Here is a 14,069-nt window from a genome sequence, read left to right on the forward strand (position 1 = left end):
GTCCAGAAACTATAACTACCTACTGACGATAATATTGCTAAGGTTTATCAAATGATGTTAAATGACAGTCGAATTAAAGTGGGAGAGATAGCAGAGGTTATGAAAATGTCCGAAGAACGCGTTTGTCACATTTTAAATCAAGATTTAGGCATTAGACTAAAAACGTATTAGAATTAACATTTCCAACACTCTGTCAGCGTAGTTTAGGCGCAATAAATCCGATTTGTAGCGCCGATTCATTACTGTAGATGAAACTTGGATATACCATTGTATACCCGAATCAAAAATAAAGTCAAAACAGTGGACTCCGAAAAAAGAAAAAACTGATTTTCTGCGCGGAAAGTGATGGCGACTGTTTTTTGGATAGCCGATTACCTTGGAAAAGGAAAACAAATTACAAGAGTATCATTACTTGACAAGCTGTGGACAGAAATTACGGAAAAACGGGTACATTTGCAAAAAAATCCTGTTTCACCGTCTCATACCTCAGCGGTTGTAATCCACGAATCACGATTTAAACTGCTTGATCATCCGCCTTACTCACTAGATCTAGCCCCAAGCGACTTCTTTTTGTTCCCTCATCTGAAAACTACGCTCAGAGGAGAAAGATTTTCGTCAAATGAGGTGGCAACCGCCTTCGTCAACAAACCGCTGGCTCCTATTTGGACGGGTTAGAGAGATGAGAGAACAAATTTAAATAAAAAAGAAAAAATGTCTTGTATCCTTCTAGGTCCCTCGTATATTATTTAGATCAGAATTGTTGTTATTGCCTAAAAAAATGAGCTAAGATTTAGAGTTACTAAGGTAAACTTTGTGTGTAGCTCATGCAATGTCGGAACCCTTGGAATTAACACTGAGATATACCTTGAGGAACTCTTCAGGCCAAGTCTAAGAAATGTATGCGTTTCTTGCCATAAGAAACTTTGTATTTAAGTAAGTTAAGTACTAGTTTCCTCTATGCAGTTGCCTAGCGATAAAGTTTCGTTTTGAATTAAGTGACGGAAAAAGCCGATCACGCTTCGAGCCTGAACAACTTGGCATCCGTTGACCCTCTATACCGATTACAATAATAAATTACACCTTATGTACGAGTGTGACGCAACCCCAGCACGTGCTTCCGCGCGTATGATCCTTCCAGAGTCGGCAGCGAGGAGTATCCTGCGATCGCGAGAGCCGATGGCGTCCGAGCCAGGCCGACCGCTCGACATATATCCTTCGGGCGCCGGCCGATAGGTTAGTGTGCGTATTCAATCCCGGTCGTCTTCCTCGATTCTATTATCCACCAGTCGATAATGTTACACGAAGGTGGACGGTCTTTCCGCCCGACGCAGCACGCCTAACGTTGCCATTACGTAACGCGTCGTGCGATAACGCAGGCGGCCGTGGTTCCTTCGGCGATGTGACGCTCGATCGTACGAAACACGCGGGGCCTACTCGATTTCGCTAAATCGGTATCCACGACGACGAGAGAGAATACGAGAAAAACAGACTGTACTTTGGTATCGACCCGATAAATCGAGACGGGGGGAAAAAATCAACTTCGGGGCGGTTTATATCGAATCGTGGTCAGAAAATAAAGAAAAAAATAGTTCGGGATCGGGATTGATAATAATGGTGCCGCTCTAAGCGCGACAAATACGCGAGGGTCCGTCGAAAGTGGCCGATGATAAGAGGGCCGGTCGTATCGGGGGTGGTTTAAAAGGAAAATGGGCAAGAGCAGAACCCGCAAGACTAGGTGGCGAGCACTGGACATCGCAGGTAAGTCGTAGACGATAACATTATGCAATGTTGCGTTTACGATCAGTTGGCTGTGGCCGGCGTAATGTTTGAGAGGAGATGGCGTGTTCTATCGCGGAATCGATCATACGTTTTGTATTGCAGGAAAATTATTTAGCCTTAAAAATAGCGTCCCCTAATTTCAAATACCTAGAGACCAAATTAAAACTACCTTTGCTTGCTGCAATTTTTCCCCAAGAAATGGTAACGCAATTGTAAAATCTTCCGTTGCAGTTGAATAGGGTAAGTGAAAATGAAAATATCAAGAAAACTATAGGAGGTGTTTTCTGTTCTGGCCGGCATCGTTTTTAAAGAAGTATGGACCAATAATTACACTAGCCCATAAAGCACACCAAACAGTTAGTTTTTCTGGATGTAACAGTGACTCCACACACACTTGAGGATTATCGCGCCAGTTCTCTTTATTGACGTATCCATTCTTTGCTTTGATGGGCGATTATGTTGACCGTAATATAGACATCATGCACAACACGTATTTCGAACAGAACCATGATTCTCAAAATAAATTTGCACATTTTGGAAGCTTTGTTCAGGCGTCAGTCTATTCATGTTGAACTGCCAAACCAAACTGAACATAAATCACTCGACAGCTTACAAAATGACTTTAAAGTTCTATACCTCTAAAAAACACTAAATATTAAGCCAGATAGCACACGACATGTCAAATTAGTCCATACATTATCCACGCAGTCCAGGAAACTCTCCTGACGTTCAACGGAGTATCATTTTCCATCAACTATCAACTTCTGGACGTTCTTTGGATACCCTTTTATATATAATATAAAATGACACTAAATTCAGGCGCGATGTTTCATGGATGATTTTTATGAATATTTTTTTTTATTTATTTTATTTTTATTTTGTCGTCCCACAAAAAAAAAATTGGAGGAATGTTTTTATTACCAAATTTCCTTAAGAGCCTAGAATTATGACTTATAAACTTCTAACTGATCATGGTTTATAAAAACAACGGTTTTATCAAAATCGAAATACAATTGAGTATCGTTCGCATATTCCTGAAAATTTAAAGATTTTAAAATATCGGAAGTGTAAATCATATGATATCGATTTGAAAGATAAAGAAGAAAATATGATTCGCCGTATCGAATGCCGAAAAAGTATTAGGGCACTCATTAGTTTCTTGTCAGTTGTCTGGACAATATCATCAAATATTTATAAGAACACTCGTAGTACTTGATTTTTGTTTAAAACCACATTGACTTTCTGGTACTATTCCTTTAACAATTGTATAATTATACATTTGATTATAGAGAACTTTTTCAAATATTTTTGAAACTGAACGGGTGTTATTTTAACTAGTGGCTTCCCAAGTGACAGTTTTAGCTCTCTGGGAAATGCTTCCGTCTATAGAAGAATAATTAAAAAAAAAACTCCAGTGCATTTGGTTTAATTTCATGAACATATTTATGAACATCAGATATTTTTGCTAAATCAAAACAAAAGTGTAAATCATTATTGAAGAAATTGTTCTGATAATAGTATACAAGGTGTTGCTTTTAAGGAAAATGACCTTGAATGATTTTTTATTTAAATTTTTATATTTCAATATTGATAGCGGAAGTTAGCCATTCTATAACCCCAAATATAAAACAAAGGCTTTTAGTAGAAGAAATCAATAGAAATATTCAAACCTGCAAACCACTTTCAGATAATCAAAATTTCTCACAGACGATAAGATTTACGTATAGCATATAGCAAAGTATATAGAAAGTGTCAGTTACTCACGAAAAAACAAATACCTTGTAAATGAATGAATACAATATTTTAATAATATTTTATGTGTTTTTTATATTTTGTACAGGTTTGAGATAATTTCATAATAAACGGGCCACACGGTACATACAAAACCTCGTCACATGTTTATAGACGTTTTTGAATTTACATTTTCTTTTACAAATTTCATCCAGCGGGTAATTTCAATAAAAAGTTTTTTTTTCATAATTCACCTGCATTGCAAATTAGAGTGATTTTTAATTTACCAGATTTTGAGTTTTTTTTTATTTGTCATCTTTTGTTAAATTTATTTTTTCAATTTTCAATGAATGTATTTCGTTTTCAACCTAAACTTCTTCGCGAGGACTGCTTTCAATTAATTTGTTACAGTCATTCTAAAAATTATATGCACAGTCAACTAGAACTCATATGATGGTCTTAAATCGCAAGAAAAGTTATGTAAAATCCCACTTGGTCTTCTTTTGGCTTACGCAAACGCAAATTTTGCTAGCAAGATTGAAATCTGTCTATTTCAATGAGAACTAATTTTTACAGACCATATCCCAGTCCATGTAATGGCTTTGAAGGTAGAAAACAATGAAAATTATATATAATAAACTTTTCTCTCCCCCCCCCCCCCCCCCTCACCCTACCAGTGTATATGTCTCTCTCTCTCTCTCTCCCTCCCTCTCTACCTCCCCCGCTCTCTCACTCTGTCTCTCTCCTACGGATGGTAGCTTGACTTAGTCAAATATAAAATTATGCGAAATCCTGCGGAATCGTTTGAAAATCACTGATTTGCGAAATGCTATCACACTTATTACCATTACGGCTAAATCCTTCGCGATTTTTGTTATTTTTATGCCGACCCTTACAGTGTAAATGTTGGCTGTATTGTAAAGATAATAAAGATATCGTATTACATTGCACTGCAATGCTCTTTCGTTTAAATATCTGTTAAAACGACCCTGAGTATATGTAATTGATTTAAAGTCCATTTTAGAAAGGTGAAAACCTTAGTTACAATCAGATTTTTATCATCCTTAAGCCATGTTAACGGTCGAATTAATCTTGAATCGACTTATTGGAAATATTTAAATAGTCGGTCGGGAATTTTGGCAAGTCACTTCAAACAGAAAAAAGTTCCCGAAAAAAAAATTATTTCCAGAAAGCTTCTGGTTCCCGTAAACTAGTCGACGGCCGAACGTATATTTATAACACAAAGTAAATATATATTAGGCCGTCCTAGTTTATGAACCGTTTGACACCTTATTTGTAATATACAACGGTGGGCCGCAGCGGCTTAACGGATCAACAGTATTTCGAATACAAATATTCTTTATTAAAACCATCATCATCACCCCGCTACGATTACGTCCCCGTGACATGGGCGTACGCACGATTTCTTCTCAGGGGACAGACGAATTGCAAACAAAATTTTGTACATCGTCAATTTCATCAAATTTGATAATGGCTCAAACTTTTGTTTATATTATAATTAAAAATAATTGCACAGTCAAAACCACTAAAGTGAATCAAATTGAACGACCTATATCGAACGACCGTATCGAAAAAATTGTCACTAGGAAAAAAATCATTATGATAAAGGATGGACAGCGACAATAAGAAGGGATAGACATAAGATCGTTAATGTAGCACAGGACTATTATAGGAAACGTTGATTCTAGTACTACGCCATTACAAACATTAAAAGAAATTTTGAAACTAAAAATAACAAACGTGAACTCTGAAATAATGACCGCCATATTCAAAGAGGGAATGGAAAAAGCAATAAGCGAAGTGAAAAGAAACAAGGCCCCAGGAAGATGATATTCTAATTGAAATGCTAAAAGAAGAACACGAACGACTTACAGAATACTTGAGGAATCTTTTTAACAAGTGCTTACATGAAGGTAAAGTACCACAACATAAGTTAGTAATACTCTCTGGTTGAAGTAAGTCCTTAAAGGACATATTTTAATCCCCATATTGGAAACTTAAAGGAATCTCAGTAAACAGAATCAGAAACAAAAAGTACGTAAATCACCTCTGGTTTGCAGATGATATGTCGTTAGTAGCTTCAAAAATGCTATCACAGCTACATCAGGTATTAACACCAAAGGGTCTTAAAAGAAAATTAAAAAAGTAATGACTAACACAAACGATAGTTAGAGAGTTATTGAATATGTGCTTGAATACGTATACCTGAGTTAAGCTTGCCGAGCAAGGAAGAAAAATTAGAACGTTGAAATAAATAGAGAATCAGAGAATCCTTTACAACTAAGCACAAAAGATTCAACTCCTGCATTGTTCCAGTCCTAATATATGGTGCCCAAACGTGGTACCTTTACAAGAAAAAAATGTAGACAGAATAAGAAATGATAGGAATTGCCCTCATAAACAATAAAACCAATGAATGGGTAAAAAATCTTGTTGCTTGCTGCTTTGCTCCTTAGTAAAGACTTAAATGGAGATGGGCAAGCCACAACGAATGTCTTCAGGACAATAGAATAGGACAATAGAATAGATACATTCATCAAAAAGATCACGCCGAAGACCCCAAATACAATGGGAAAATGAACTAAAGTTTGTAGGGTGAACGTGGCAAACAAAAAAAAACTAACCAAAACTGGAGATAATTGGGAGAGGTCTAAGTAGAAAAATGGATGACGAATAAAATAGATCGGTGAGTCTATAAATAAGGGTGTAGCTATGGATATAGATATAGATATATCTATCTATATCTATTTGTAACCAGATTATTCATTCCTATGTTACATATAGAACAGTTCTGATAAATGTTATTACAGGCCTTCAGTTTACAGCAGTGTACCTGATTACAAAATAAAACTTTTGTGTTCATGTTTCTGTGAGTAATTAGTATACACTGTTTCAGCTGATAGATTTTGCTAAACTACCAGAAACCCAGTTCCTCCTAAAGAGTTGTTGTATGTGTTCGTCTCTCAGAGTTATACGGTACCTTCAACTCCGTATTTTTCAAAATCTGCATTGAATTAAAGTTTATGTATCATTCCTGTTCGGTTCAGTTTCAGACCAAATACTTTTTGCAGACACCCACCCACCATTGTGTTATTAATCTTCATGTCTAAACTATTTACCATCCTCGTCTATTGTTTATTAGATGGTAACCACTGCACATATACCGGACATTGATTTCTTGATTAAACACTTAAACAAACTTTAAGTTTTGCATTTTTCAAGTTTAGAATGTACAGTCAGTAAAATAGCGGGCTAAAGTAGATCCTTCCGGTACTCCATATGTATATCTATCTGTATTTGTACTATATATGTATGTATGATATATTTATAGTAGTATAGTTAATACTTTGTTAAATATTAACAAGGGGTTTGTACGGTATGTTCCATTTCCCAGTCAATTTTTTTTCTGGCAATTGACCGACATAATTTTAAAAATTCCATGAAATTTATTTATTTATTTATTTTTCAAAGAAACTTTCACAGACTACTAAAACACTTTTCACAAAACCGACGCAGGAGGAATCCAGCCGTTTTGTGAAGACCATGAAATTTATATTTACTTATTTATATTTTTTATATTGTGCGTTCCGTTGCCGTCGCGTCGTTCTGGGAACCAAATAGAGTATTGGTAGAGATAAATAATAATTTAATACAAAATACATGTTATTATTAAATAATGATAGATAACACTCTAGAATTGCAAGATGTTATTTAAAACATTTTTTGACTGGTCAATTAAAAAGTCTCATATACGGATAATAATACAGGCTTCCCAACACTTTTCCCTTTTTTTTGTTATTTTGTCATTTTATCACTCTATACTTTTCCGAAACAGACTATAGCCGTGGAATAACTCGTAAACATGTAAATAAACAACAACGGTATTTACAACTTTGAACTTTGCTTGTTTTATTTTATCGATATATAAACGTAGTGGCTCGATTAGATCGTTTTCTACAAAAGCGTTTCTTTTTAAATCGCATTATCTCTCAATATTTGGTTGTTCGAGTCGTTTTTGCTTTACCTCTGCTACTACGTCGATATGGCCGCCGCAGATAACGAAACCTCCTCCTCAAAGGTCGACGACATTTTGGGGTGAGAACGCGGCTCGTGATGCGTAGGGCGTCGTAACGATTTTGTGGCCGCAAGATGAGTTGCGTTTTCGGGAACGATGTAACTGGCGTTCGTAACTAACCGAAAACGATACCACTAGTGATGCGTAAAAAATCTATTAACGCTTATTCATCGACGAACCTGCTGTACAGGATGTCCGCTGAAAAAAATGAGCATGAAGCTTCTTATACGGGGCTTGGTTATTGAAAAACCACTTTTTACAAATTCATATCACCATCATCATCATCATCATCTTCCTACACAAACCATATAGTCCGGGAGCCCTGGACCTTTTTTCAAAATGATAAGCAACAAGCTAATTCTTTGGAAATGGTTTCATTTCATCAAGACGCCCAACCTTTTCCTCTACGAAAATTGTAGCTAATTATACGCACAGGTATAAAATCATGTCAATTTAGTTACCATACCAAAATGATCAGCAACGGTTTAGTTTTTAGCTAAATCTATAGATATTGAAATATATAATTTGAAATTAAATTTGGCCTACAAACAAATAGGTTTGGTATAGGGTGGCCACCCCCTTAAAGTTATATCTATTATTTATTTATAAAAAGTGATGAGCAACATGCTAAATTTTTTATTGTAGCTTGCTAATAATTTTTATAAACAAATGATCACATTGTCCTACAAATAAACGGGTAGGATTTTTCACTCCTACACTTTAAAGTTGTTGTACAAAACTATTTTTAAAAACCATCCGCAACCTCCTAGATTTTTGTGAGTGGATTCGTTTTAATAAGAAGCCCAGCTATTATTTTGCGAAAAGTTTCAAAACAGGTAGCTGAAAGAATGAAAAGTGATTTTTAACTAAGTTTTGAGATAATCAGATAAATAATTTAAAACAACATTTGTCCTACAAATAAAATGGTAGGTTTTTTCAGTCCTACCATCGTAGTATCCAGCACAAGCATACCAACATACATACATTGTGCATTCAAAAGTTTTGTTTACTTGTCAACACGTGTTAATTAATTTTCTTTTATAACATTTAATTGTCAAAGTGATCATGAAGTGTTTTCTTTATAATATACTCCGTAATAAACCTAATTTTCGTGAAAAAAGAGAGACGATAAAAAAATTTACTAAAGACATTTATCTCGCGTGTACAAAGCATCTAAACGCTCGAAAGCATCATTGAATTGCCTGACCATTGGGATGACGATGTAGTAGGCTACCACTCTTGTTGTTGCAAGGAGTTCAGAGTAAAAGCTAAGCTTTATTTTTTAAGTAAATGTAAAATGAAAATGTTGAATTTTTTTATTTTTGTTTTGTCGTTTAAGTGAAAAGAAAAAAAAAGTAAAATGAGTGATTGTTTTATGAATAACGACATATTTTTTTCATAATTTTCATTGATTAAAAATTTTTGATGACAATTAATATTCATAAAAAATATTTTAAACAAATAATTTTTTATTCAATGTGTAATTCAATGTAATGGATACCGTCGAAAGTGATGAAGATGACGAGGATGATGTTAACATCGGAGAAGATGATGAATTAACCAGTGAAACTGATGATGACGACTCGTCATGAAATATATTTTAATTATTAAATAAAAGTTATTTTATCAATTTTGTTTTTCATTGTATTCTGTAAATATTTCACGTTAACAACAAAACTAATCTAAGACATTGGAAAAAATAAAAATTATCCATTTTATTTCCCTTTCCCACTTACTTATTACTTGTATTATAATGAATAGGTGTACCGCATTATTTGTTATCGATTAGTCAATAGAAAAAAAATTGATTTATTTACCCTCTCCTCTTGCACTTCACCCATATAGTCACCCACTTACTTTTTCAAAAGTTTATCGATCTAATACTGAGTTAAAAACAAGTATAAAAAAAATCGGGCGTGAAAAAAAATATGTAGAAAAATAAATGTTGATTCATTAAAATATAAATAATAATGAAACAACTTATATATAAAACAGCATCAGTATGGCTCTAGGAATATTTTAAGAATAAAAAAAAGTTAATCGCTCAACTAAATTTATAAGTTAGACCGTAATTTAGAGGTTAAGCAGGAATAATGTTCAAGAGCCAAACTCGCAACCTATTTTTTGTCGGACTAGCGAAATCTACCTATTTTTATGTAGGACATTAATTGATTTAGATAGAAAATGTCATTAAGTTTCATTTAATTTTGGTGTCCTACAGCTGCTGATGAATAACGTATTATCGTGTAGGACTGAAAAATTCTACCAGTTTATTTGCAGGACAATGTGATCATTTGTTTATAAAAATTATTAGCCAACTACAGTAAAAAATTTAGCATGTTGCTCATCACTTTTTATAAATAAATAATAGATACAACTTTGGGGGGGTGGCCACCCTATACCAAATCTATTAGTTTGTAGGCCAAATTTAATTTTAAATTATATATTTCAATATCTATAGATTTAGCTAAAAACTAAACTGTTGCTGATCATTTTGGTATGGTAACTAAATTGACATGATTTTATACCTGCGTGTATAGTTAGTCTTGATGAAATGAAACGATTTCCAAAGAATTAGCTTGTTGCTTATCATTTTGAAAAAAGGTTCAGGGCTCCCGGACTAATATCCGAATATAGGCAGGCATCTTCCTATTGTCAGCAGTTATCTCTATTATGAGTCTTTCTCTTCAATGGTCTGCATACTTCTTTACCTCATCTTCCTGTCGCATTTGCGCTCTTCCGAGGTCTTACCCATCAATTTTATGGTCTTCCATATTCAGTCTAGATTCTTTCTTGTAAAGGTCCACGTTTAAGCACTGAATGTCAGGACTGGAATAACGCAAGAGTTGAAATATTTTTGTTTCTAGTTGTATATTAATTCTCTCATTCTCCAAGATATAACAGATTTTCTTAAATGCGGCACAGTCCCTGAACATATTTAATAGCTGCTTCCTATACATCCTTCATTGGAATATTGTTTGTATTAGTGATTACTTTAGTTTTATTAAAATTCACTTTTTGACCCTTTGATGTTGATACCTCATGTGGGTCTGGCAGCATTTTTTGAAGTCAGTAACAGTACGTCATCTGTAAACTTGCGGCGATTTAGGTCCTTTCGTCTACTGAGATTCCTTGGTTTTTCCAATTTAGTGATTTAAAGATGTCCTCGAAGGCAAGAGTAAATAATTTAGGCGAAATTTTATCCCTCCCATTATTGTCATGGTTGCATTCCGGTAGATTCTGTATCTGTATCTATAAATTCAATTCTTAACTAGTGCTTATAACGCTTTTATATGATTGTACGATAGTTGTTGAATCTGAGGACTCGGCTTTCTTGCATAATAGAATTGTGTTTGGGTTTCATCATTGTTGTGGTATTTTACCTTCATGTAAGCACTTGTTAAAAAGGAACCTCAAGTATTCCGTAACTCTTCCGCCTCCTTCTTTATCATTTGAATGAGAATACCATCTCCCATTTCGATTATTGCTTTTTCTATTTCCTCCTCGAATATGTCGGCCATTATTTCAGAGAAACCTTTGGTACTTTCCGTTTCAAATTCTGATGTCGGAGGTGGCGTATTCCTAGAATCACAGTTTCCTATAATTCTCCTCTCTTACTTTAGCGATGTTATTTCTATCCTTTCTCTGTTGTCCCTGGTCTTCCCTTTATCATGATGACTTTCTTGTTTGTCAACGATTGTCTCATACTCTTCCAGTTCCGATTTTCTTTGATATGGTTATCCTGGTGCCTCTTTATATCATCCTTCTAATTTTCTTGTTAAGATCTCTATGCGTTCATGTTATTAATTAATTTGATCAGAATACTACTTTAATACTACTTTATTACTTTAGCGACTACAAATATCCCTTTATCTATTTTCTCCATTCCTGCCACTTTAGAATGACGATAGCTCCCATCTGCATAAAAAGACGAAGGAGATAGCTGATCAGTACCTGAAGGTAAATCGATAAAGCCGGTAAGTTATCCACTTGTCTCCCTTCCTGCCACTCTCCGGATCCTTGTCAATCATTATAGTTACATTACTGCGCCTTTGGCATGAAGCTAAAGGGTTTGTCAAAGCACAAAATCCAATGTTCCTGGATGACAACCAATAATTGAAATTGAAAGTAGTTTATTATTAGCAGAATATGATACTAAACATCAAAAAAATTTAAGCAAATGTACATAAAAATAATTTAATTTTAAATTTAACAAATCACAATCATACCTATAAATAATAATAATAATAATAATAATAATAATAATAATATCAACAATAATAATAATACTTAACTACTTAACTATACATTCACAGAACGACAAGGAATGCAAAATTTGTAGTATACATCTAGCTCAAATTCAGATACATGTTTTTCAATTTTTATAGAAAAATCTGCACATTGGGTGAGGTTTTAATATCGGAGGACAGTGCATTGGATAGTCTCAGGCCATCATTGAAAATATTTTTTTGCATATATGTTGTTCTGGTTAACTGAATATCGAAGTTGTTTTTAGATCTAATCTTACAAGCATGTTTCATGCACCTTGGAATCAAATATTCCTGTAAGTATGGGGGTAGCAATTGCTGTTGAATCTTGAAAATCAATACAATATTAGATATTTCAATGGTCTGGGACATAGAAAGCCAACTAAGCGATTCAAGCATAAGACGCACAGGAGTGTATCGGCAACAAGACACAATAGTTCGCATTGCTTTGTTTTACAAGATTTGAAGTCTTTGTACGTCTGACTTGTTACAAGATATTAGAAGTGAATTGCAATAAGCAAAATGTGAGTATAGTAGAGTATTGAATATAATAAGTCGAGTCCAATGGCTAAGATTTTGAGAGACTTCGGAGAAAACCTATCTTCTTGCCAATCTTTGCACACATGAAATCAACATGCTTGGAGAAATTAAGTTGCGAATCAAGCATTACGCCTAGATAATTCATTTGATTAGTATGCCCCACTGGCTGATAATTACTTTTCAGGAATAATTTGCAGTTGTATTTAGTACCAAATATCATGTATTTAGTCTTAGTTACGTTTCATTTTAATTTATTGATGCAAAGCCAGTTGTGCAAAAGGCTGAGTTCGAAATTTATTGTTTCAGCAAATTGATTGAAATTCTTTCCGAATACTGATAGACGTGTGTCATCCGCCAAAAGACTCACAAAAGAATTTATCACAATTTGGTCAATGTCGTTAATGTACAACACGAATAATAGGGGCCCTAGAACACTACCTTGGGGTACGCCTATCTTGCTGCTAATCTCCCGTGAGACGAAGCCAATCACCTTAGTCACGTGGACCCGATCGCAAAGATAGTCCCTAAACCACAATAGAGCAATTTCCATCACACCATAATTCTGAAGTTTCTCAATAAGCCGTTTTCTGTCAATGGTCTCGAAAGTCCTCAGTAAATCAATAAATACACTAAGTATGACATTTCCGTCGTGAATGTCAGACCGCCACTTGGAGCACACATATTGCAAGGCTGTTTCAGATGAGTGCTTCATCCTAAAGCCCGATTGACCTTGAAGATCATGTTGTGCTGTTCGAGATACCTTCGAAGCTGATTGTAGACAGCAGTCTCTAGTATTTTGTCTACAACCGAAAGAAGATTAATGGGTCGGAATTCCTCAGGCTTAGTTGGTATCGGCACCTTAGATATCGGAACTATAACACTAGTTTTTAAAACCCTGGGGATTTTCCCTGTTGCCAGGGAAGTATTCACAAGGTGCAACAGCGTGTATCCAATCGCACAAAAAGTCGACTTCAAAAATTTCGCATCGCAAATATCATTCGAGGTTGATTTATTCTTAAGGTTCATGACTATCTTCTTTAGCTCACAAATATTTTATTTATCGAGTCCAACTAACGTTTCGGAGCAATCTGTGTGGGCGCTGTTTAGTTTTAATGTAGCAGGTGGTATACTATCAGCAATATCAATGACGTTCTTAGAATAAAAATTATTGAAGTTCTCCTCTAATTGGGAACATCCGACCTGAGTCTAAACGATAAAGATGTAAGACCTATAGCCAACCTATACTGGAATCAAATGCCCTGCACAACCCAACAACATCAGATGAGTTTAAAATGAAGAAGTATTGTACTGTATTTTATCCACAAAACTATCCAACATAGACATTAAAGTTAACAGAATTTACATAAATAACATACGTTACCCAGATGACACCGCAATGATAACCGATAATGCCGATAATGCAAACACTCCTAAATGCGGTTACTGAGGCAAAATAACAATAGGATGTAAAATTTATCATCGGGAAAACTATAATAATAGGAAAGAAAAGATTGATTTGGCTTCGCAACGCTTCGCCATGGATGGAGTTATATGAGGTAAAGTTGGAAGAAAGGAAGAAGGAAAACCTGCGCAGGAATCTGCACAACATTTTAACAATGGTCGCATTCGGCGGACGTCGCAAAACGCTCTAAAAT

At 34.8% G+C, this 14,069-nt stretch overlaps 1 protein-coding gene across 3 annotated transcripts in view; it reads left to right on the forward strand.

Moving 5' to 3' along the window:
- Positions 1-1,238: 1,238 nt before the first annotated feature.
- Positions 1,239-14,069, forward strand: part of LOC132705798 (muscle M-line assembly protein unc-89-like) — a 104,704-nt gene continuing 91,873 nt past the window's right edge. For all 3 annotated transcript variants that reach the window (XM_060676684.1, XM_060676685.1, XM_060676686.1), the window contains exon 1: positions 1,239-1,758. In XM_060676684.1, the coding sequence (XP_060532667.1) occupies positions 1,707-1,758 (52 nt within the window). In that variant the 5' untranslated portion in view covers positions 1,239-1,706. The remainder of the gene's footprint in view (positions 1,759-14,069) is intronic.

Source organism: Cylas formicarius, unplaced genomic scaffold, assembly GCF_029955315.1.
Source record: "Cylas formicarius isolate icCylForm1 unplaced genomic scaffold, icCylForm1.1 PGA_scaffold_8__14_contigs__length_24414737, whole genome shotgun sequence".
Classification (NCBI taxonomy): Eukaryota; Metazoa; Arthropoda; class Insecta; order Coleoptera; family Brentidae; genus Cylas; species Cylas formicarius.